Raw genomic sequence first — 22,930 nt, 5'->3', positions numbered from 1 at the left:
ACCGGGGAGAGAGGAGGCAGCCGGTTTGGTGCACCCCAGGAATAGCTGGAACTACAACTCCCATCACCCCTGACTGTTGGCCATACCGTCTGGGGCTGATGGAAGCTGTCCTCCAGCGACATCTGTGGGGCACCAGGTTGGGAAAGTCTGGCTTAGAGCAGACAGAAGAAGAGCCTGCTGGATCAGGCCAGTGGCCCAGCTAGTCCAACATCCTGTAGACGACCAGATGAAGCAGGATCCGAGCACAAGAGTCAATGGATTTGAGCCCAAGAGCACCCTCTCCCCTCCTGTGGCCGGGAGGGGATTTAGAAGCATTGCTGCCTCTGACAGTGGAGGACAGAGCAGAGCCATCCTTGCTAGGAGCTCTCAAGAGCCTTTTCCTCCTCTCCCTCCATGAAATTGTCGAATCTCCTTTTAAAGCCATCTACGTTTAAAGCCATCTAAGGGACACTGGTTGCACTATGGATTAAACCACTGAGCCTAGGGCTTGCCAATCCGAAGGTTGGTGGTTCGAATCCCCGCGACGGGTTGAACTCCCGTTGCTCGGTCCCTGCTCCTGCCAACCTAGCAGTTCGAAAGCACATCAAAGTGCAAGTAGATAAATAGGTACCACTCCAGCGGGAAGGTAAACGGTGTTTCCATGTGCTGCTCTGGTTCACCAGAAGCTTAGACATACAGGCCACATGACCCAGAAAAACTTTCTGTGGACAAACATCGGCTCCTTCAGCCAGTAAAGCGAGATGAGCACCGCAACCCCAGAGTCGGCCACGACTGGACCTAACGGTCAGGTGTCCCTTTACTTTTAAGTTGGTAGCCTTCTGTGGGCTGTGCACTGCATGAAGAAGGACATCAATGCAAGAAGACTCTTGAGAGTCCCATGGACTACAAGAAGATCCAATCTCTCCATTCTGAAGGAAATCAGCCCTGAGTGCTCACTGGAAGGACAGATCCTGAAGCTGAGGCTCCAAGACTTTGCCCACCTCATGAGAAGAGAAGACTCCCTGGAAAAGACCCTGATCTTGGGAAATATGGAGGGCACAAGGAGAAGGGGATGACAAATGGATCCAAACTACAAGAAAGAAGATTCCACCTAAACATTAGGAAGAACTTCCTGACAGTAAGAGCTGTTTGACAGTGGAATTTGCTGCCAAGGAGTGTGGTGGAGTCTCCTTCTTTGGAGGTCTTTAAGCAGAGGCTTGACAACCATATGTCAGGAGTGCTCTGATGGTGTTTCCTGCTTGGCAGGGGGTTGGACTCGATGGCCCTTGTGGTCTCTTCCAACTCTATGATTCTATGATTCTATGAGATGGTGGGACAGTGTTCTCAAATCTACCAGCATGAGTCTGACCAAACTGCGGGAGGCAGTGGAAGACAGGAGTGCCTGGCATGCTCTGTTCCAGGGGGGGCACGAAGAGGTGGACACAGCTAAACAACTCAACAACAGCAACAACAGAGGAAGGTAGGGAGTGAGGAGCTGCTGCTTGAGAGACGAAAAGTGGCAAGGGGCATATCTTTCCCGGAGCTGGGAGAGGTGGAAGCAAGCAAATCTTGTTTCCTCAGCCGTGTGGCAGAGAAGCAGAGGCCTCTCCATTTGTGCCCTGAGTCTGGCCCAAGTGAGCTGGAAGCAAAGGCTGCTCCTGGGTCTCTCCTCGTTATGGCACCATTTGCGCCAAAGAGGCGGGGGAGCTCCTGCTTAGGCACACCTGGGACAGTGTTTGCATTTTGGGACTCCTCAAGTGCTGCCTCCTCCCTCCTTGCGCAAGAGTCTCATTTTGCAGAAAGGCGGCTGCTCTCTGCCTGTCGGGCAGCAGGTTCCAGGTGACGTGGGCAGCTTTGGGGTGGGGGAAGAAATACGGGAAAATCCAACTTTCTCCTTGCCACCGTGATTCCACACTCCTTCCAATGAGGTTCCCGCACATTTCCTTCCATGTTTTGAATGTTTTTAAGTTTCCTTATTTTAATTGTTGCTTGCCATCATTTGCATTTTCCCGATTGCCCTCATCTTTTTATTTCTGTTGTGTTGTTTTGCCTCCTTTGCCCCCCCCCCCCAGGTTGCACTACAGCCCGGCCCCCTCCAAGCGGCTTAGGGATGAGCATGCCCTGATCGCAGCCTATGTGAGCCAGCTTCAGAGTGGCGCACGGTCAGTCTTAGGAGAGGGGGGAGGGCAGGGGGAGCCCATGAACACGCAGTCCCATGGGCAGCTGTGCCCAAAGCCCTGAGTAGCCAGCTGGACCACTACATAAACGGAAACTTGCACATGGAGAAGGGCCATGAGGCTGCAGCACTCAGTGCCCCAAAGGGAGCGTGTGCATGCATTGGATCTGGGCACATGGCCCAAAGAGGGTTAGTTTTTAAAACCGCATTCTTTATAAGCAACTTAATGAAAAAAAGCTTCTAAATGCTTTTTGAGAGTCCTGAAATATTGAGCAGTTCCGAATTAACCATCTGTAGCTTATGGTTCAAACATGTTTATTACAGGGCTCTCTTTCCTTCCTGCCTAAATTTGGTGAGGGGTTTCCTCTGCGATAATGACTATTTCACCTTGATGCATGGTTTCAAAATGAGGAAGCAGCCTTGTTTTGGGGGTGAAGGGAGCCATGAAGGTATTTGTAAAACATGCAGCCTGGCTGTGCTGTGGGTTAAACCACAGAGCCTAGGACTTGCCGATCAGAAGGTCGATGGTTCGAATCCCCGCGATTGGGTGAGCTCCCGCTCCTGCCAACCTAGCAGTTCCAAAGCACGTCAAAAGTGCAAGTAGATAAATAGGTACCACTCCGGCAGGAAGGTAAACGGCGTTTCCGTGTGCTGCTCTGGTTCGCCAGAAGCGGCTTGGTCATGCTGGCCACATGACCCGGAAGCTGTACGCCCGCTCCCTTGGCCAGTAAAGCGAGATGAGCGCCGCAACCCCAGAGTCGTCCGCGACTGGACCTAATGGTCAGGGGTCCCTTTACCTTTACCTTAAGAGCACAGAAGCAGCAGCAAAATTCAGTTAAGCAGCAGCAGCAGCAGCAGCAGAAACAACCTCCTTTCATTTGCTTCTAAGTTGGTGCCCCAGGAGCCCAGCACATGGGTGCATGAGGCTCTGGTTTGCAAAATGCGTGCTCACCATTGTGTGCAGAAATGCACACCCTCCCTGACCTAGCGAGCAGCTTTTTCACAAAGGAAAGCCCAACGGAAATGGAATACACACCATCACTTGCTCACCCCACACCTTCTCACACACAGCCCAACAGCCAGGGTACGTCTTTCCCAGAGGAATTAGGGGGACGCCACCTCCCAGGGCATCTTCACCCTAAACAGAAATCGGGACCCAATTGTGTTTAAGATGGCTCTTCAGTTGGGTTCACTTCCTCTCGGCAGGACATTTGGTTGTCGCGTCATTTTGAACAGGGCAAGTTTCCTTTTTATTTTTACGCACAGGAAACCATCCCAAATGACTCAGGCACTCCACTGGTTGGTGCTGCGTCCAATCAGTTCTGGTTTGCCACAGCTGAAGCCCCTTCAGATTTACAGCCTGAGCTCCCAGTCCAATCCCTGCATCCCATTTCTTATTCTGAAACATTAGTGTAATGGTATAGTGTGGTTACTCGTGCGTAAACTGCCTCCACTTCAATTAGATCGTTTGCTCAAACATGTTAAGGGTTAGAGCTCGCCCTCTGTGACCTGTTAGTCACTTGCAGAATCCGCCAGTGGGCGTTTCTTGAATCTCTTCCAGCATAAAAGCTGCTTGACCCCAAGTCTCCGCCTATGTTCCCTGCGCGGAACGCGTCTGCGCAAGTAAGGGGACGGCAAGGGCATGCCAGCACTCTCTCCACTGGTTTCGGTTGAAGGGTCTTGGAGCCCTGACACCGTTTCCTCCATCTCCCTCTCCTCTCTATTGGTGTCACGCTGAATTCCTTCCCCCCCCCCGACTGGTTCCTTCTCCGGCATCGCTCTGGAGCCCTGCCTCCGCTTTTCGTTCTGATGTCAGTTCCCTGACAATTAGACTCCCATTGTCCAATTCCTCTTTCAATTTGGTACCAGCCGTATATTCCTGAGACCTTTTGCAGACTCCAGCCGGCTCCCTGTTCCCCACTTTGCTCTGGCCATTTTGTCATCTTTGTAGCGCTTCAGATTTGCAAAGCGCTTGGCAGCTTGCCCTTGCAAAACAAACCCACGTTAAAACCAGTTAAGACAAACACAAGCAGTGAAAGTTTAATAACCCATCGGAGATTCTTCCAGATCCCGCCTCGCTAAAAAGAGGCCCCAAAGGCCCTAGACATTCCTCCTGCTGCCAGGTCAGGGCCACCACCAAAAAGGCCTGCCCTCATTTGCCACCCTCTGGGCCTCCATGAAGAAGGGCCTCAGTTGATGACCGCAGGGTCCGGCTTGGTTCACATGGGGAGAGGTGGCCTTGGAGCTTTTCGGGTTCTGAGCCACATAAGGCTTTATAGGTCAAAACCAGAACGTTGACTTGGGCCTGGGAACTAGCTGGTAGCCTTTTCCCACTTTTGATGCTGGTGTGGCAGGAGATAAGGTGGGAGGGCCCTGACTCCTGCCTGGTGTTGGGCAACTGCAATTATTATTATTCCAAACTTTTAGAAGACATCTGAAGGCAGCCCTGTTTAGGGAAGCTTTTAATGTTTAATAGGTTCTTGTATTTTAGTGTTTTGTTGGAAGCCGCCCAGAGTGGCTGGGGAAACCAGGCCAGATGGGCGGGTATAAATAAGTTGTTGTTGTTGTTGTTGTTGTTGTTGTTGTTGTTGTTACCGGCACTCATGCTTGTTGGCTTTCTCTCCCTGCCCCCAGCAGTGTCCTGGACAGCCCCAGCAGGCTGGATGAGGAGCACCGACTCATCGCCCGCTACGCTGCCAGGCTAGCTGCGGAAGCTGGAAACGTGGTAAGCAGCCAGTCTGGCCCTCTCTCTTGCTAACGGTTTCTCCGATGGCTGTGGTATGCTCAGCTGCTGCTTCCCTGGGCAGGTGAGCTGGCAGCGCTCGGCTTCTTTCTAAACATGCTGCAGCAATTCGGGAGTAGCATTTTGCGCCACTGAGTCTGTGTCCCTCCGGTCAATTTCGTCACGTTGCACCACAGGCGTGGCGCTCAGATTGGGAGTCACATAATTAGTTGGATGCCAGGCTGGAGCCACGCAGGCCCAGTGTCCCCAGGGAGGCTTCCTTCCAGAGAGTCAGCATATTGGAGCAAAGAAAATCTTGTATGCTTGCTTGCTTACGCTTCGCAGCGTTTTCATGCTGCCCATTAAGAATAGGTTCTCTGGGTGGTGTACAACTTTGCTATTAAAAAACAAAACAAAAAGCCGCACCATAAAATATCAAAATGCAGAACATAAAAAAGGTTACGACAGCATCAAAATTAAATCAATAGCGAACAACAGTAGCACCCCCCGGGTCCACAAAGCACTGAAGCGTGTTTTTAAAAAGCCTGGTAAAGTTTCTAAAAAGGTTGAAACTGGAAGGACCACAACACAGGCCCCAGGTGAGCCTCTCTGGGGAGGGCATTTCGTAACTAGGGTGCCACCACTGAAAAGACTATCTCCTTAGTAGCAACTCCCGTAAGAACCCGAGACGAGCCAGCTGGATCAACCCATCTGGTTGGCCTCAGAGAGGGCAGAATGCTTGACTACAAGGTCCATTGGCCTGATCCAGAAGGCTCTTCTTATGTTTCTTATGGAGGATCTGCCCCTGGGGTCAAGGCACTAGCTCAGTCAGTAGAGCACAAGACTCTTTATCCCAGGGTTGTGGGTTCAAGCCCCACGTTGGGCAAATAATAATTTTATCATTTATACCCTGCTCCTCTGGCTGGGTTTCCCCAGCCACCCTGGGCGGCTCCCAAGAGAACACTAAAAACAGAGTAAAACCTCAAACATCAAAAGCTTCCCTAAACAAATTCCTGCATTGCAGGGGGGTTGGACTAGATGGCCTTTGGGGTCCCTTCCAACTCTACAATTAAATGACAACCTGATCTGATTTCCTTCCCCGTCTTTACCACCATCTCCCCAGCGCTGTTGGTGACGGGGAGGGGGCTGCCCGCGTGGGTTTCAGTGCTGGGTCCTCGTTGAGCCGTGTGTGTCTTTGGGGTCTCTTGACAGCCACGCCCACCCACAGACCTGGGGTTCAACTTTGATGCCAACAAGCAGCAGCGGCAGCTGATAGCAGAGCTGGAGAATAAGAACAGGTAAGGGGCAGTGGCGTAGCGTGGGTTGTCAGCACCCGGGGCAAGGCAAGTAATTTGCACCCCCTAACCCGTGGATTTGTGCCCCCTAACCCTACCCCTACCCCTAACCCCCAGATGTTGCGCCCGGTGCGGCCGGCCCCCCCTGCACCCCCCACGCTACGCCACTGGTAAGGGGGCTCAGGTGGCGTGGAGGAGGGGTGGCCGCCTGGCCTTCGTTGGGCTCCTGGGCAAGAGATCTTCTCCCTTCCACACTTTCCATTGCTGCTGCCTCCCGGTGGGAGTTCTGTGGGTGGATGCTTTGACAAGGGGACAGCCCCACAATGCAGCTGGTGGATTTTGCAATCCTTACACTCCATCAGCTCATTTTTTATTTTTGCATAAGAAAGTTGGGGTGGAGAAAAATGAAGGCTTGGTGTTTTATAGGGGCATGCAAAATATCCATGCCCTGGCATGGCAAAGAGAGAGAGAGAGAGAGAGAGAGATAGGGGAAGAGTCTGGACAAGGTCCCCTCTGTGCCGGACTCTGGAAGAAGATGGGGATTGACCCCTGGGACCTCTTAATAATAATAATAATAATAATAATAATAATAAATTTTATTTATACCCTGCCCTCCCTAGCCAAGACCAGGCTCAGGGCGGCTAACACCAAATATAAAAACAATTGATTGAAATACAGCTTACAAAACAAGATTAAAATACAATTAAAATACAACATTAAAACATTAAAATGCAGCCTCATTTCAGTGGAAACGCAATCAACTCTTCCAACTCTACAACTCTGTGGAAGTTGAGGGCAGCCCATTCTGCCTCCCCACTGGCCTTGGGTCCACACCTGTTCAAAACTAGGCACTCCACAGGTGGGTCTCCTATAGCATTTTTTTTTCTAGGATGTATCTCTACCTGATGATACAAACCCACCCAAAAATAATTGGGTTGTGTGTGTGGATTGTGCTGCAGAATCCTGCTAGGCGGTCAGATTGCAGCCCAGCTAAGGCCAGAGTTCGCTGACTCCATTGACATAATAAACCCTGTTTAAACTCCTTCCCTGGGAGTTTAGAAAGCAAGAGGGCTAATGCTGGTTTCTTTATTTTACTTGCACAGAGAGATTCTGCAAGAAATTCAGCGGCTGCGGCTGGAACACGAACAGGCCTCTCAGCCGACACCAGAGAAAGCCCAGCAGAATCCGACGTTGCTGGCGGAACTGAGACTATTGCGGTAAGAATGTAGGGGAGGGACGGCACCCCAGGAGGGAGGTTGCTTTCACAAGAGTACTTATTCACGCAGCAAACAGTTCAGCTGTGGAACTCCCTCCCACAAGAGACAGGGATGGTTGCCAGCCTGGATGGTCAGGGGGAAAACTATGCTGTCCAGGGTTGTCAAGACTGCAGAGAGGATAATTGGGTGCACTCTTCCCACCTTGGATCAAATCTATGCTTCCAGGTGCCATAAGAAGCTGCAGAGATAGCGCAGGATAGTGCGCACCCCGGAAATGATCTCTTTCAGCTTCTGCCTTCTGGAAGAAGGTCCAGGGTTATAAAGACTAGGAGTAGCCGCCTGAGAAACAGTTTCTATCCAAATGTGATTTTGGTTTTAAACACAGTGTAAGGTAGTCTCTATGGGAGTATATTGTATTCAATTATGGGGTCTCAGAGTTTTTTGGGGCAAACCAGGCTAGGATAGCTGGGATAGCAGGCTTGTTGGTCTTGAAAGACCTACGCTGGCTCCCAGTACGTTTCCAGGCACAATTCAAAGTGTTGGTGCTGACCTTGAAAGCCCTAAACGGCCTCGGTCCAATATACCTGAAGGAGTGTCTCCACCCCCATTGTTCTGCCCGGACACTGAGGTCCAGCTCCGAGGAACTTCTGGCGGTTCCCTCACTGCAAGAAGCCAAGTTACATGGAACCAGGCAGAGGGCCTTCTTGGTGGTGGCGCCCTCCCTGTGGAACGCCCTCCCATCAGATGTCAAAGAGATAAACAACTACCTGACATTAAGAAGACATCTTAAGGCAGCCCTGTTTAGGGAAGTTTTTAATGTGTGACATCTTAATGTATTTTTGGTCTTTGTGGAAGCCGCCCAGAGTGGCTGGGGAAACCCAGCCAGATGGGCGGGGTACAAATCAATTATTATTATTATTATTATTATTATTATTATTATTATTATTATTAGTTTCTGAATGTCTGATGTAGATTTTTTTCCCAATTTTGTTGGTCTGTACGGGACAATGACAATAAAGATTATTGTATCGTATCGATGGCTTGAAAAGAGGATTAGATGAATTCAAGGAGGAGGTGGCGGAAGAGAGGGCCATCTTATGTTCTTCTGCTGTGGTGGTTGGCAGTGGCAAGCAGACTGAACAGACGGCAGAGCTGTGCCCGTCTCTGATTCTGTGCCACCTTTACCCAAGGCAGAGGGCTTTTCTTCACCCTCACAACTGCCCTGCAAGGCACTAAGCTGCACAAGTATTCTGCCCATGAAGATCAGGAAGGATAGGGGCCATATTTGCAGGCCGCTTGACCTTCTTCGAATACCAGCGGAACTGCCCTTCTGACAAACTGGCTGCTTCTCCTTCTCCAAACAGGCAGAGGAAGGATGAGCTGGAGCAGCGAATGTCCGCCCTTCAGGAGAGCCGGCGGGAGCTGATGGTGCAACTGGAAGGGCTTATGAAGCTGCTCAAGGTAAGGGCTGCCGGTGCTGGACATCCCCTCCTCATCACCTGCCACATTCGCAGCTCCCAGGCAGGCTGTGCCTCCAACCTGTGAGAAGCCCCTTCTGTCCTGCCTTAGGCTGAGTCAGACCATCCTTTTCAACTGGCAGCACTGATCAGGGTTGGACCCCGGCCTTCCAGCGCTCAAAGCGGGGGCTCTGCCTGCCCATAAGCTACAGCCCTGGCCCTTGCCCTGGGAGAAACCACCTCCAGAGGGCTGTGTGTGAGATCCAGCCTGCTCTAGCATTCAGAAGCCCCTTCATGCTTGGCCAACGGAGCCCCCAAGAAGGGCTGCCCTCGTCTCCCTCATTGTCTTTTGTCCCTTCCTGCAGAGAAGGGATTTGCCTGCAGCATCTTCCAGGTGGCGTGGGTCTTTAGAGGTCCTCTAGTCCAGGCATAGGCAAACTCAGCCCGCCAGATGTTTTGAGAATACAATTCCCATAATCCCTGACCACTGGTCCTGTTAGCTAGGGATGATGGGAGTTGTAGTCCCAAAACATCTGGAGGGCCGAGTTTGGCTATGCCTGCTCTAGTCCAACCCCCTAGGGTGATGGAAATCCAGTGCTAGAAGCATCCTCTGTGCTCAGGTATCTGTCCAGCTTCTGCCTGAAGACCTCTAGCAGGGGAGATCCCAGCCCCCAGCCCTGCCCCCAACTCGTTCCATTACTGCTTATCCTTAGGAAGTATTCCCCCCTGATGTTTAGCCCAGTAGGCCCAGCAGGAGGAGAAGCGAAAGAGTGTTTGCCCTCCTCCTGTGTGATGACAGCCTTTGGGGGGCTTAAAGGTGCTCTGCTGTGTTGTGGTGTGGATAGATGCCAGGAGAGGATATATTTATTAGATATTATCCTTCCTTCCTCACGTTTGTGAGTTCAGCAGAGTGCATCCCTTTGCAGCTTAACAGGGAAGCTTTGACTTTTAGCCTTTTCATTTAAGGATTCCAAGGTGCTTTAAGGCAGCCTGGATTTTCCTGGTATTTCCCCCTTAGAACAATAACCGCGCAGTCTTGTAGAAGGTAAAAATAACATTTACTCACTCAGAATACCTGTCAAAGAGTAACCAAATACAGCAGCTTTGTTCAGGCAGGCTCAAAATAGTAATTCAGTTACAAGGACATAAGTAAATCTAGTTTAAGTCTGAGCATGGAGCTCAGATGAGCAGGTGTTCTCACATCGCTGGCAGAGAGGGAAGAGTAAGAGGTGAGAGGCAGTGTGCCCAGGCAGGTAAGAGAAAATACATGGCTATGGCCTCTCCTTGTCAGGGCACAGGGGGCGTGTCTCTCACAGACAAGCTCACAGGAATACGCAGAGCTTCAGCTCCCATCATGTGCCTATCTAACAAAGCAGGAATTGTTTGTTTGACTACATGTTAGATATCCCACATCCTATCCCCTGCTCAGTCCTCTGAGTGTTCTCCCATCCTTCAGCCCTTCCTCACACAGGTTTCCTGCATGCAGAGCCCAGACCTCACTCCCTGCCCTTCCCTCCCTCTCTCTCGCTGGACCAGGGGCACCTAGACTCAGCCTGGGAGGGAAGCCAGAGGCAGCCGTGATGGTCTCACACAGCGCAAGGCAGCGGCTCCTGCCCTCCTGCCTCCCTTCCTTGTGTCCTTCTCCGCCTCCTCTCTTGGTGTCCTTGAGTGTCAGCACAGGGTGGGGGGGTTTCCTCTTGGGGATCCCTGCCTGTGTGTGTTCCCTCCCTCCTGATAATGATTAACTGTCCTCTCTCTTTCTCTCACACCTTTGCTTACTGCCAACCCTTTATAGGAAGAGGAGCAGAAGCAGGCAGTAAGTTGATACCCCGTGAATCTTTTCTTCCCTTTGGTTCTGCATGAAATGACTCTGTGCGGCACTTTCTCATCCTGGTGGGGTTTGGGTGCCCAGGAGACAAGTGGCGCAGAGCCACCTTTGGGTGCCCAGTGCAGGATGAGGGTGTTCCTGCCTCCCGCAGAGTGTGGGCTTATTAACCCTTGGCACACCGGCTTAATTTCTCAATGTGTTTATTTCCCAAAACGTAAGACTAACGAGCCAGTCCCAGTTTGATTTGTGTGCGCGTGCGTTTAATGAAATGTGCATGATTGACAAGACATGGAAATGCAGAGGTCCTCCCGTGTTGCTCTGGTTGCTCTTTTTCCCCTAAGGCACCTGATTGTCTCCCGTCTTTGGGAAATCCTTGCATTCTCCTTCCTGGCCACGCGCACGAGTTCCACGCATGGAAACAGACAGCCCTGTCTGGCCCTGCATCCTGCTGCCTTGACAAGCCTGGCTCAGCAAAACTGTTTCTTCCGGGGTGGGGGGCTCCTCCAAGAGACCTCCTTGTTGAGCATCCATCTTGATTTGTTTGCACAGGGATTGTGCAGAGGTCCAGAGACAATGCAATATTCAGATCAGTTTTGTGTGGCGGTTGCATGACAAGGAGCGTCCGTCCTGGTCTGCTTGTGTGGGTGGAGACTTTGCTCTGTCCCGGCTCCTGCCAACCTAGCAGTTCGAAAGCACTCCAGTGCAAGTAGATAAATGGGTAAAGGATCCCTGGTGGCGCTGTGTTCTAAACCACTGAGCCTCTTGGGCTTGCAGATCGGAAGGTCGGCGGTTCGAATCCCCACAACGACGGGGTGAGCTCCCTTTGCTCTGTCCCAGCTCCTGCCAACCTAGCAGATAAATAGGTACCGTTGCGGTGGGAAGGTAAACAGCATTTCCGTGCACTTTGGCTTCCATCATAGTGTTCTGTTGTGCTAGAGGTGGTTTAGTCCTGCTGGCCACATGACCCAGAAAACTGTCTGCAGACAAATGCTGGCTCTCTTGGCCTGAAGTGAGATGAGCGCCTTTGACTGGACTTAACCGTCCAGGGGTCCTTTACCTTTACCTTTTTTTTTATCTTCTCTGTCACTTGCTTATCTGACACTTATTGGTGCAGATGGGTGCCAACCAACCATTTGTGCATTTCCCCATCACTTTCCTAACCGCAAAAAATACTTTTTTTAAAAAAAAGTAGACTTGTTGCACCAGAGTGCTCTAATCCACATTAATTGCATAGACCTAAACTTCCAGATGCAGCTGAAGCCCTCCAGCAAAATACTGACCATCTGCAGGAGACGGTCCCTCCCCACCTTATTCCTGCCTGGCAATTAACTCCAAATCCCCTGCAGAGGGAGCCATCCTTCTTTCCTAAGCCAGCAGCCTTTGGTGCTGGTGCAGCAGGATGGAAGCCAGCTGGTGGAAGCGCCAAACCTCTGGCCTGCTGGGGCTTCCCTTGGGGATTGGCACATCTGCAGTGATGTGCAGGTCTCCCAAAGACTGGGTTTGGAGAAGGAGGTGCACATTTTCTGCGTCTGTTGCAAAAATCTCCATAAGCGGTGCAAAGAGGTGCCTGGAAGCCAAGAATGAACCCTTTCCTGCCTTGTTGAAGCCAGGCTGACCTCCTGCGCAGAGCCTCCTGATGACTTCACAGTTCTAATCTGTCGTAGCTTCTGGTGAGCGTTCACATCTGTCGAGTGCTTCCCCTTTTCATGACACCTCAATGATGAGGGGCTACTTCTGGGTTCAGCACCATGCGCATGTACGCAATCCCACGTCATTCAGATGTGCCTAAATCGGCAGTTGCCTGTATTTATTGTGAAAGATAACGCAGCTGCATCTACAGCACCGGATCCCGACACACATCAATGTAGCAGCTAGGCAGCTATGCCCAGATCCGCTGTCTGTGGAGCCGTTGCCACAACTGGGGACCACTCTCCCCTCCACCAGTTCATGTACCTTCCCCTGACGGGCTGCGCAAATACAGCCAGAGACTGCGCCTGTGTGGAAACTCTTCCCACTTCAGTCGCCTCCTGGTTCCGGGAGACGGGATGCAGGAGAGGGTGGAGAAGCCCCTGGCCCTTCACCTGCCTCTTCCTCCTCTTCTTCCAACCCCTCCTGTGCGCCACCCTCCAACTCTGAAGCTTCCCCTGCCTCTGCCTCTTGCCTCCTGGCCGGCACAGGTCCCCACAAACCACTGCCCCCCTCTCCCAACTCCGTCAACCTCTTGCCAGCCCCTGACAACACCTGTTGAGCAAACGGGAAGTGGCCATTTTGGTGTGTCTTACTTGGCGTGGAGGGGGACGCGGGTGGCGCTGTGGGTTAAACCACTGAGCCTAGGACTTGCCGATCAGAAGGTCGGTGATTCAAATCCCCACGACAGGGTGAGCTCCCGTTGCTCGGTCCCTGCTCCTGCCAACCTAGCAGTTTGAAAGTACGTCAAAGTGCAAGTAGATAAATAGGTACCACTCTGGCGGGAAGGTAAACGGCGTTTCCGTGCGCTGCTCTTGTTTGCCAGAAGCGGCTTAGTCCTGCTGGCCACATGACCCAGAAGCTGTATGCCGGCTCCCTCGGCCAGTAAAGCGAGATGAGCGCCACAACCCCAGAGTCGGCCACGACTGGACCTAATGGTCAGGGGTTACCTTTACTTGGCACGGAAGGAGCACAGGGGAGAGACCTGCCCTGCCCCCTTTTGCAGTTCCTTCCCAGGCCCTTTGCAAAGCCACTTCCCCAAACCACTTGCACTTCCCTGCTATTCTGGTGGGAACAACCCCCTGTCCATTCGCAAGGCAAAGCAAACTCTGCCTTTGGTCAGATTGCAAAGAGGCTCTTGCCCATGTGACTGCTGGCTGCTGACCTTTGCAACGACCCCCTGGAACCGTGGCCGGGCTGCCTGGCTGCCATCAAGCAGCCACCAGCATGAATTGTCTCTCCCGCTTATCATCACAAATAGCCCCCAGGGTGGAGAGAATACAGCCCCCAAGGCTTGCACACCCTCGGCACCTGGGTCTCATAAAAAGCTTCGGAGTTAAATATTGACACGTTTCACTCCAGAATGTGGAAGAATGGGCTGTCCCTTTCAAGTGAGCTGCCTGCAGACTTTTGAAACTCCCATTTCTGTCTCCTGGGGAGGGCCCAGGGACTGGGGTAAGCCCCAAGGAGTTTCCATGGCAGCCTGGCTTGTGGGGGTGGGGTGTCCCCTGGTCTAGCTGTGGGAGGAGAGGCTCCCCATAGAACTTCAGGTGGGTTTATTTTGAGATCCCTGTATTTCAGAAGGGTTGGACTAGATTACTCAGGGTCCCTTCCAACCATACAAATCTCTTGCTGAGAAGGGGAGTTAAATGGTGGATTGTATGTTGTATGTGCGGGGGACGCAGGTGGCGCTGTGGGTTAAAGCCTCAGCGCCTAGGACTTGCCGATCGAAAGGTCGGTGGTTCGAATCCCTGCGGCGGGGTGCGCTCCCGCTGCTCGGTCCCAGCGCCTGCCAACCTAGCAGTTCGAAAGCACCTCTGGGTGCAAGTAGATAAATAGGGTCCGCTTACCAGCGGGAAGGTAAACGGCGTTTCCGTGTGCGGCTCTGGCTCGCCAGAGCAGCGATGTCACGCTGGCCACGTGACCCGGAAGTGTCTCCGGACAGCGCTGGCCCCTGGCCTCTTAAGTGAGATGGGCGCACAACCCCAGAGTCTGTCAAGACTGGCCCGTACGGGCAGGGGTACCTTTACCTTTACCTTTATGTTGTATGTGATGTAAAGGTGCTAGGCAGGTAGAAGGGGAGAGAGAGAGAGAATGTTTCTGCAAGCACCGAGTTAACAGTTTATTTTTCCAAACTAGATTTGGGAAAGAGGATCTGCTCCCACAGATCCATTTTTCCATGACATCATTGTGTAGAAGTACTCAATGCATCCTGAGTAGACTGCAGTTTGCCACGTCCAGAGAAACCTGGAAACGTGGTTTGGATCAGCTCTCCGTCACAGGCCTGGAGGCGGAGTGTTCACCAAACTCATTCAGGGCACCGAGTCCACGTAAAAGTTGCCGCGGCCACATAAAGAGCCATTGATCCTGGGAATTGGCCCTCTCGTCCTCCAGGCCATGAGCGCCCGGTTTCTCGGCAGAGCCTTTCCCCACCTCTCCTTTCATCAGGGTTTGTGGCTGTTCCCTTTATCTCACCAGATGCCCCCACTTCCCCACTGGTGCCGCTTCTTGAAAAATCTTAGGAATAAGCAAGGCCTGGAGCCCAGGGTGCTTTTAGCCTGGGAGCCATGAAGCTCTGCTGAGCCTCCATCCTGGCTTCCGAACTGTAGGAGGTCTTTCTGGGAAGCTCTGGGCATTGGGAACGAAGGAGGAGCCCTCAGCACTGGTGCAGAGAAAGACCTCTTGGGCTCAGCCGCTGAATCCCATGGGAGAAGAGCCTGGGTGGGGAGCAAGGAAGCCTCACATGACCACTGCGGTGGGAGTCTTATCTGAAGGCAACGCCCCATGGCTTCTCTGTATGAGGAATCCAGTGGTTTTTTTGGATTCCTGGTCCCATAAAGCGGAAAGAAGAGAACTCTGAACAAACGGGGCTTTGTGATGTTGGGTTTGGCACAGCTGCCTAGTATCTGAGAAAGAAGGGTCTGCAGCCAAACTGCTGAATGGGGCTGGAGCCTCTGGGTAGGGGTGGGGGGTGGGCTTAGCCTTGGAGATGCTTTAGCGGGGTATACAGTGGCCTCGATCCCTGTCACAAAGGCCAGATGTTGCTGCAGAGGAAAAGGAGGAGGTGATGTTTGCTGACAGGTTACTCAGAAGAACAAGCCTTGCTGGAGAAGCAGAGCCAGCATGGCTTCTGCTCAAGCACGTTTTCTCTCTATTTGAGTTATTTGAGAGTGTCAACAAGCACATAGAGGTGATCCAGTGGACATAAAGTACATGGGTTTTCCAAATTCTTTTCAGAATGCACTGCACCAAAGACTCCCGAGTAATGGAACAAGAGGGGAGGTCATCTTGTGGATCAGGAATTGGTTAGGGAGCAGAAAACAGACGGCAGAAATAAATGGAGAGATGTAAGAAGTGGCTTGGGGGGGGGCTCTGCCCAGAGGTGCCCCTCAGCTGATCCAAAGGACGTGCCCTTTCCTCCTCCCCCTCCCTGGAGGCACAGGGGGCCAGTCTTGCGGCTCCCAGTTTGACCACAGTGGCATTGGGCACTTCCCAGCACACCAGGTGTGTAGTGATGGTCAGTCCCGTGCGCAAGGGGTGTTGTGCTGCGGAGCCTGCCTTGTCCTGCGTAGTTCACCCTGAGCCAGAGGGAGCCCAGGAGCCCTCAAGGCTCTCACTCGGGACCAACGTTTCTCTGAAGTGCTCCTGCTGACCATGTGGCTGGTTTCTTACTCCGTTCCTCCTGTACCCAAAGATTTCTGCCTTGTCTCAGGCGCCTGCACATAGCTAGCCGTGCCAGGAAGCCGCCATGTTGACAACTTCCTCCATGAACCTTGGGAAGACGTTTGGCACCCCACAAGCTTCCCCACACTTCCTCAGAGACCACCAGGCCTGGGGCCAGGGCCTTTGCTTGCCCACAGACGTCGTCCTGGTGAGGCTGAAACTCCCCTTGAGAAGATGGAGCTCAGGCACTGGCTGTAGATCAGGAACCGTGTTTGTGTTTGTGCTTTTAACTCAGGTGAGCTTGGCTTGCCTGGCTGGACTCCTCTGGGGCAGTTTCAAGCCTCTTTCTGTGGGTCGCTCTCTCTCTCTCTCTCTCTCTCTCTCTCTCTGAACGTGGTGCTCTCCAGACTGGGTCTGGCCTGTGCCTCTGCAGAGCCAGGGCTGGATGTCTAGGGCTGCCTTTGGCCCCTTCAGGGCGCTCCATGCCCTGCCCAGGCAGCCCTGCTGGAGGGCAAAGGACAGTGGAGGCCCCTTCCCTCCAAGGACCCCCTCTCTGTTCCTGGACAGTCGGCACTTCCCGCTTCACACAAGTTAATCATTAGGGCTGTGATGGAGTTTGCCTTCTCCCTGCCATGGAGCCCCACTCCTGCTTTGGAAGGGAGGAGCCTCTGCCTCGTTTACTCTGGCCTGGAACTGTTGCGTGCAGCCAAGGGGAAGGGGAAGGAGCGAGGGCTGAGTAGGGGGTCTGCAGGCCCTTTTCCCAAAAAGCCAAATGAGCTGCTTCGCATTTCTGCCGGGCTCCTCTCGGGCGTGTGCGTGCAAGCCCTGCTGCTCTGTCCTTGACGTTCTCCGCCATCTTAGCTATTTCTGGCTCCCTCGTCCTGCCGCCACGGCTGCAGCAGCAGCCCCCACACCACACAGGCTCCCCCAGCACCACAGCTGCTGCAAAGGCCCCGGACGGATGAGCGTGCGTGCCGGCGCGCTTTAATTGAATTACGCAATTCTGAGCAATTAAACGCAATCTTCTGCCTCGTAATCCCGTCGATCCTGCCTGCTTCCCCTCTCCCTCCTTTCCATGTGTTTGATTAGACAGCTGTGCTTTTTTTGGGAGCTGCCGGTGCCAGCAGAGGCCCAAAATAGAACATGCGAAATGGACGGTGCACGTCTGCCTGCCTGCCTGCCTGCCTCCTTCCCTCCCTTCCTCTGCCCCCCCCTACTGTACATTGCTGTCCGGGTGCCAGGAGCACATGCTGCGGCCCCCTCTCCTGGCCGCGCACACAAGCACCTTTGCCGCCGCCAAGGCGTTTCTGCGCAGCCCTGGCAAAAGGCAGCAGCCGAGAGGGTGATGGCGCTTGTTTTGTTTAAGCATGCAGCGGCAGAAAGCAGGGAATTGTCCTCCCCAGCCATCTGCTCACCTGGCTGCCTTCCATTCGCTCAGGAGACAGCGGCGTTCGTGGGGATGAAGAGCCTCTTTCATTCCGTTGCCATGATAACAGGGCCGGTTTCGGAGTTTTAGCAGGGAAAGGGTTATTAACGCTTTGGGAGAAAGAAAGGTTATTGGGCTGCTGGAGTAACAGGGATTGTTCCTGGAAGTTTCGCCGCAACACACAGAGAGGGGAGACCAGAAGCACGAAGGGCCCTTTCGGAGGCAGGAGCCGCAGCTGACGGGGGCCACAAATAGGAGCCTGCATTGCATGGGCTGCTCACCCTAAGCGCTCCTCTGGGTGGAAGGCTGCACATCAGGGGAGCCCTGGGGGATCAGACCAGTGGCCCATCTAGCCCAGCATCCAGTTCTCCCAGTGGCCAACCACCTGCGGAGGGCAGAGCAGAGCCATCCTGGCTGGTGGAGATCAATAGCCCTTTCCCCCATGAATTTGTTCAGCCTTGTTTCAAATAAGTTGCCTTCAGCCTGGTGCCAAGTAGCTCAAGGATTTCTGGCCGTGCAACAGAGCTTTTTCTCTCTCTGCCCCCCACTCCCTCCCGTGTACCCCTGTAAACCTGTTCTTCAGCTTCCCCTAGCTCTCCGGAGCAGATTTGGGAAGGGGGGAAAGGAGGGAAGTCCTTTTGTGCTAACAGTAATCCTTGCGCTGGCAGGATGCAGGAGTTGAATATCACCCAGGGCTGCAGCGCAAACTTTGCTTCCAGAGGACCACCAGTATCTCCAGTTGAAAGGGGGCTCTGGAGGGTAGCAGGCCTGAGCACAACCTCAGCTGGGAAACTGGAGAGAGAGTCCGGCTGCCTGGGTTTCTCCTGGCCCCCGCCTTCAAGGAGATGCTCTTGCGCAGTAATCATGGATTTCAGTGGGACTTCCTTGCAGAAAACGAGCGCTCAAGCTCTGCTCATGCCTCTTCTGCGCCCGGCATCTTTGCTGCAGAAACTGAAGCATCTCGGCCGGCTGGCTTTATTTTTACCTGGATTTCCAAGTGTGTTTTCTGTTCCTAAATGACTTGGAATGCGATGGGATGCAGCATTTGGCTCTCAGGGACCCGACTTCCTTGCCCTGTGCAGCCGGCCTCTGCATAGCAGGACTTCCATGGATCCTGGCTCAGGAGAAGCCTGAAGGGTTACAGTGCAGCCTGGCTTTATTTTTGTAGCCATCCGAGCCCCGGGATTGTCGGCCTGCCACTGTCCTCTTCCGCAGCCATGCCAGAATCGGGGTGGAGTACGACCTGCCTCTCTTGCTTATTTAAAAGAGCCTGGCAGGTCAGACTTCGCCTCCAAGCCAGATTCTGAATTGGCCCAGTTCCCGCGGACCATGCTCAGAAGCAAAAGGCCCAGCCTAGTCCTGATCCCAGCACAGGTGGCAGCAACTCCAGAGCTGCTAAGTTTTCTTATTGATTGTGTTTTAATCATCATTCTTGATTTCATGTTAAATCATCTGAGAGGTCCCCAGAGACCTAAATTGACTAAAAGAAACAAGTAAATTTGTAGTTGAGCACATATGAAGAGCAGCTGGATCCGGCCCTGTGGCCCAGCTACTTAACTACACATCCATGAAGAAGAACTTTCATTTACCTGCCCTGAATACTCCAGCATTCAATTCCATAACGTTCCTTATTTTATAAACGTCTGTCACGTCGCCTCTTCCTCGCAACCAGTGGGACCTGCTGCTATAGGCGCTCTTCACACGACTGGACTTTGGGGTCCTGCTCATTTCCTGTGAAAACACAATGACCAGTGGACAGGACTGTGAGCGGCTGTTGGCTCCAAGGCCTCTCAGCATTGAGACTGACAGTATAAGGGGAGAAGCAGGTGGTTTGGCGGGGAAGTGGCCCCTGTCTTGAGATGCCCCTTGGTAGATCTCTGCCGGATCTCCCTTGAACTTGCTTCTCTGGGGCTTGAAACACAGCTTGGAACTCTCCCTACCCTGCAGCTGCCACCCAGGACAATGGATTTGGAGCACTATTAAGGATAAAAAAAGATAAAGGACCCCTGACAATTAAGTCCAGTCGCGAAGGACTCTGGGGTTGTGGCACTCATCTCACTTTACTGGCTGAGGGAGCCAACGTTTGTCATGTGGCCAGCATGACTAAGCCGCTTCTGGCAAACCAGAGCAGTGCACAAAAATGCCGTTTACCTTTCCACCAGAGTGGTACCTATTTATCTACTTGCACTGGCGTGCTTTCCAACTGCTAGGTTGGCAGGAGCAGGGACGAGCAACGGGAGCTCACCCCGTTGCGGGGATTCGAACCTCCGACCTTCTGATCGGCAAGCACTAGGCTCTGTGTTTAACCCACAGCGCCACCCGCATCCAGGGTGCAAGACCCAGAAAGTAGACCAGCCTCCTCCATCTTGGCCCCCTCCAGGTCTTTGGCACTCCAAGTCCCTGTTTGGGGCTGACGGCGATTGTGGTCCAGACACCTGGGGGGCAACAGCTTGGCCAAGGCTAGGGGAGGCCCATCTTGGGGCACAAACTGCAAGGAAGCTGCGTCACACACAAATCCCGATGAAACGAAAGAGGGAATACGGCAGTGCAACTCCCATCCGCCTCAGAGAAATTCCCCATGGATTGTGCCCCATGTTGGTAAACTTCAGCTCTCTGAAATCAGAATCCACAGGGCCAGCCCTGTCCCCGCAAAAAAGGCCGGCTGATTAGAAATGTTTGTGCAGACGCACTCTATCCCCCACGAGGAATTCTCCAGCTGGACCAGCTTTTCCTTTGGCGTTGGGGGAAGTACGATTCAGTAATGGAATTTCTTTTCCAGCTCCCTTCTGATGGCAAAGGAGTCAAGTTTATTTGGCCCACTGTCAGGAGCTGAGGTCACCTGCTGGCACCGACTCTGCAGGACCTTTTTTGCAGGCAGAGTCGTCTCTCCAAAACGGAGCCCCCCATTCTGAAATGAGAGAGGCCCCTCTCACCTCTCCCTGCTACCGTGGGCCACTCATGCAGTGATGGTGATCTCCTGCTGGCGGTGGCAGCCTCCGGGTGCCCAGCTGGCCACCTCTTTGCCTGGATTCTGCTGCCCGCGGAATCCCTGCTGACACGAAGCTTCTCTCTGCGCTAGGAGTCTGGGGAGCTCCATCCCAGCTGCTCTTCTTTGTGGGCAGACACATCGCACCCCTGCCCTTCCATTTCTGAAATGCCTCTCTTGGTTTGCAGAAGGTTTCCATTGCCTCCTTCATCTGGCAGAATTTCTAAATGTCTGCAGGGCTCCGCATGGTGGCCAGGTAGATATCCCAGTCCCTAAACTGGGCAAGAGAGGGAGGGGCATGTCCATCATCCCCTGCTTGCCCACAAACCCCTTTGGAGACTTTAAAAACGGTGGCTGGTAGATTTTGACAGGTCTCTCTTCTGCATGGTCACCTAAGCCTCCTTTTCTAAAAAATAAAAACACAATACGATCACATCTTATGCATACCTAATATGCATGATTTCAATCATAGGCAGATGAAGGCAGGCCGGTTGAAACTGTTCAAGTTACCGTATTTTTCGCCCTATAGGACGCACTTTTTCCCCTCCAAAAATAAAGGGGAAATGTGTGTGCGTCCTATGGGGTGAATGCAGGCTTTCGCTGAAGCTTGGAGAGCGAGAGGGGTCGGTGCGCACCGACCCCTCTCGCTCTCCAGGCTTCAGGAAGCTATCAGCAAGCCTGGGGAGCCCACGGGAGTTCCTGCAGGGCTCCCTAGGCTGCGGATAGCAGCCTGCTGCCCGGAGTGCGGGGCGCGCTGAAGCCGTGGCTGGGGGGGGGGATAATTTTTTTTCTTTATTTCCCCCCCCCCAAAAAAAAACTAGGTGCGTCCTATGGGCCGGTGCGTCCTATAGGGCGAAAAATATGGTAAATCTAAGCAAACTGGAGAGCTTAAAATCTCTTTTTGCACCAGGTCTGCTTGGGGTTACCCAGCACCTAAAGTGCTTTCAAGCTCTCTGCCTTGCTTGCTGGGCAAGGCCTGCTCAGCGCACTGCCTCTGGGAGTACAGGGGATTCTTCCTGTCTCCCTCTCACCCAGCAATGTGTGATTTTCCTGTATTTGCAGAACCCTTAGCAGTGAACCTCTGCATAGCATGCAATTGTGCTGCACTGATTTCTGTAAGCTTGCCTGGGAGCCTTTTGGGCTAAGTGGCAGAGGAGCAGTGCCACAAAGCAGATCCCTGCCAGCTTCCCCTGGGCAGTGGCAGCCGCCTCAGGGTGTCAGGATGGAGCTTTGCGGGCGCTGAGCTATGCTGTTGTGTGTCCCACTATTTTGCTGCAAGAAACCCTTGGAAGAAAGTTTAATTTAGCCCCACTCTGCACATGCTGTTCCTCTCCTGCCACTGGCAGCCCAGTGATTCCCCACATGGGGGGCCACAGCGTGGCTCCTGAGACCACACATGGGACTGCAGGGCCAGCGTGGGTCTGGGCGCACAGCAGGAGTAGAGTTTCACTCTGAACGCTTCCGTGTCTTGCCTGTGGGTCCCAACTGGCTGCAAGGAGTAAACGTGAAGTTTTGCAAACAGGGTTTTTGGCCCAGGTCTCTGCCTCTCAGGTGTGGGGGCTGTTGATTTGGCTGGGATTCCAGGCTCCATCCTGCCCTCATTCCCGGAGTTCCCTCTGAGCGGCTGCATCCTTGTGTTCAGTTTCCTCGTCTGCTTGCCTGGAGAGCTGGAAGAGGGTTCATCTGGCTGTGGCTTGCCTGCCTCGTCCTGCAATAGCCTTTCAGCTCCACCTTGGGCCTTTTCCTGCGTCTGTGCTCTGGTGCTGAGTCCCAACCTTCCGTTCCTGACTCTCCAGGGAGCCTCTGATGCTGCTTTGCTGTTGAAAATCCCCCCCCGGGGTTGAGAGTGGTATTTAAATCTGTCTAAGCCAAGCACAGACCCTCTTCGTTGCAAACCTTGAATCTCAGGAGGCGTGTGGGTGAAAAACCCGCAGCAGACCTTTGTTGGCAGAAAAGGAAAATGAGGTTTTTCTGCCTTGTGTTTCTGCATCTTGCAAGAGAAACCCCACAAGGAGGTTTTCTGTTGTTTTCCTTCCTCCTTTCCCCATCTGGGGCCGGAACCTTCGGGGAGTGCTTTGCCGTAACAACCACAGGCTGAGTTTTGTTTCGGGATCTGCAGGGCTGCTGCCCACACCTTTCCCTGGAGGAGATTAAGTCCGTGCTGCTCTTGGTGGCAAAGAGGAAGGTCTCTGCCATCAAGGAATGTTGTCCTCTAGTCCGTCAGCATCTTTCCCCCACTATCTGCATCAGGGTGTGTGTTGGAAAAGGGGTGTGAAAACAGGAGGTGGGAACTCCCTGCTGAGGCCACCGTCATGCCCATATCCATATCTGGGGTGGTCTTTCTCTGCTGTGAATGTGTTTCTGTATATTTACAGGCATGCTTGTAGGAAGTGGTGATGAGGGAAACAAAGCAGTCAGGCTTGGAGTTTCATCCTGCAGTCAAAATCTTGCTGCTGCTGCAACAACAACCTCCCCCTGCCCCACTTTCGTTTTTC

General features: G+C 53.1%; 1 protein-coding gene and 1 long non-coding RNA gene across 7 annotated transcripts in view; one reads left to right on the top strand and one right to left on the bottom strand.

Moving 5' to 3' along the window:
• The window catches only part of LOC307212024, a 448,212-nt gene that overhangs the window by 215,736 nt on the left and 209,546 nt on the right, over nucleotides 1-22,930 (bottom strand). The gene's annotated exons all lie outside the window — the stretch shown is intronic.
• The window catches only part of DTNB (dystrobrevin beta), a 108,191-nt gene that overhangs the window by 72,915 nt on the left and 12,346 nt on the right, over nucleotides 1-22,930 (top strand). For 2 of the 6 annotated variants that reach the window (XM_079968690.1, XM_079968689.1), the window contains exons 11-16: nucleotides 2,052-2,141; nucleotides 4,790-4,880; nucleotides 6,090-6,175; nucleotides 7,276-7,389; nucleotides 8,754-8,850; nucleotides 10,642-10,662. In XM_079968690.1, coding sequence (XP_079824816.1) covers nucleotides 2,052-2,141; nucleotides 4,790-4,880; nucleotides 6,090-6,175; nucleotides 7,276-7,389; nucleotides 8,754-8,850; nucleotides 10,642-10,662 — 499 coding nt within the window. The remainder of the gene's footprint in view (nucleotides 1-2,051; nucleotides 2,142-4,789; nucleotides 4,881-6,089; nucleotides 6,176-7,275; nucleotides 7,390-8,753; nucleotides 8,851-10,641; nucleotides 10,663-22,930) is intronic. The other 4 variants (XM_079968691.1, XM_079968694.1, XM_079968693.1 and 1 more) reach the window with 4 other exon arrangements.

This window comes from Podarcis cretensis (genome assembly GCF_951804945.1).
Source record: "Podarcis cretensis genome assembly, chromosome: 3".
NCBI lineage: Eukaryota > Metazoa > Chordata > Lepidosauria > Squamata > Lacertidae > Podarcis > Podarcis cretensis.
The sequence above is the reverse complement of the archived record's forward strand: the minus strand, read 5'-3'. Positions and strand labels throughout refer to the sequence as shown.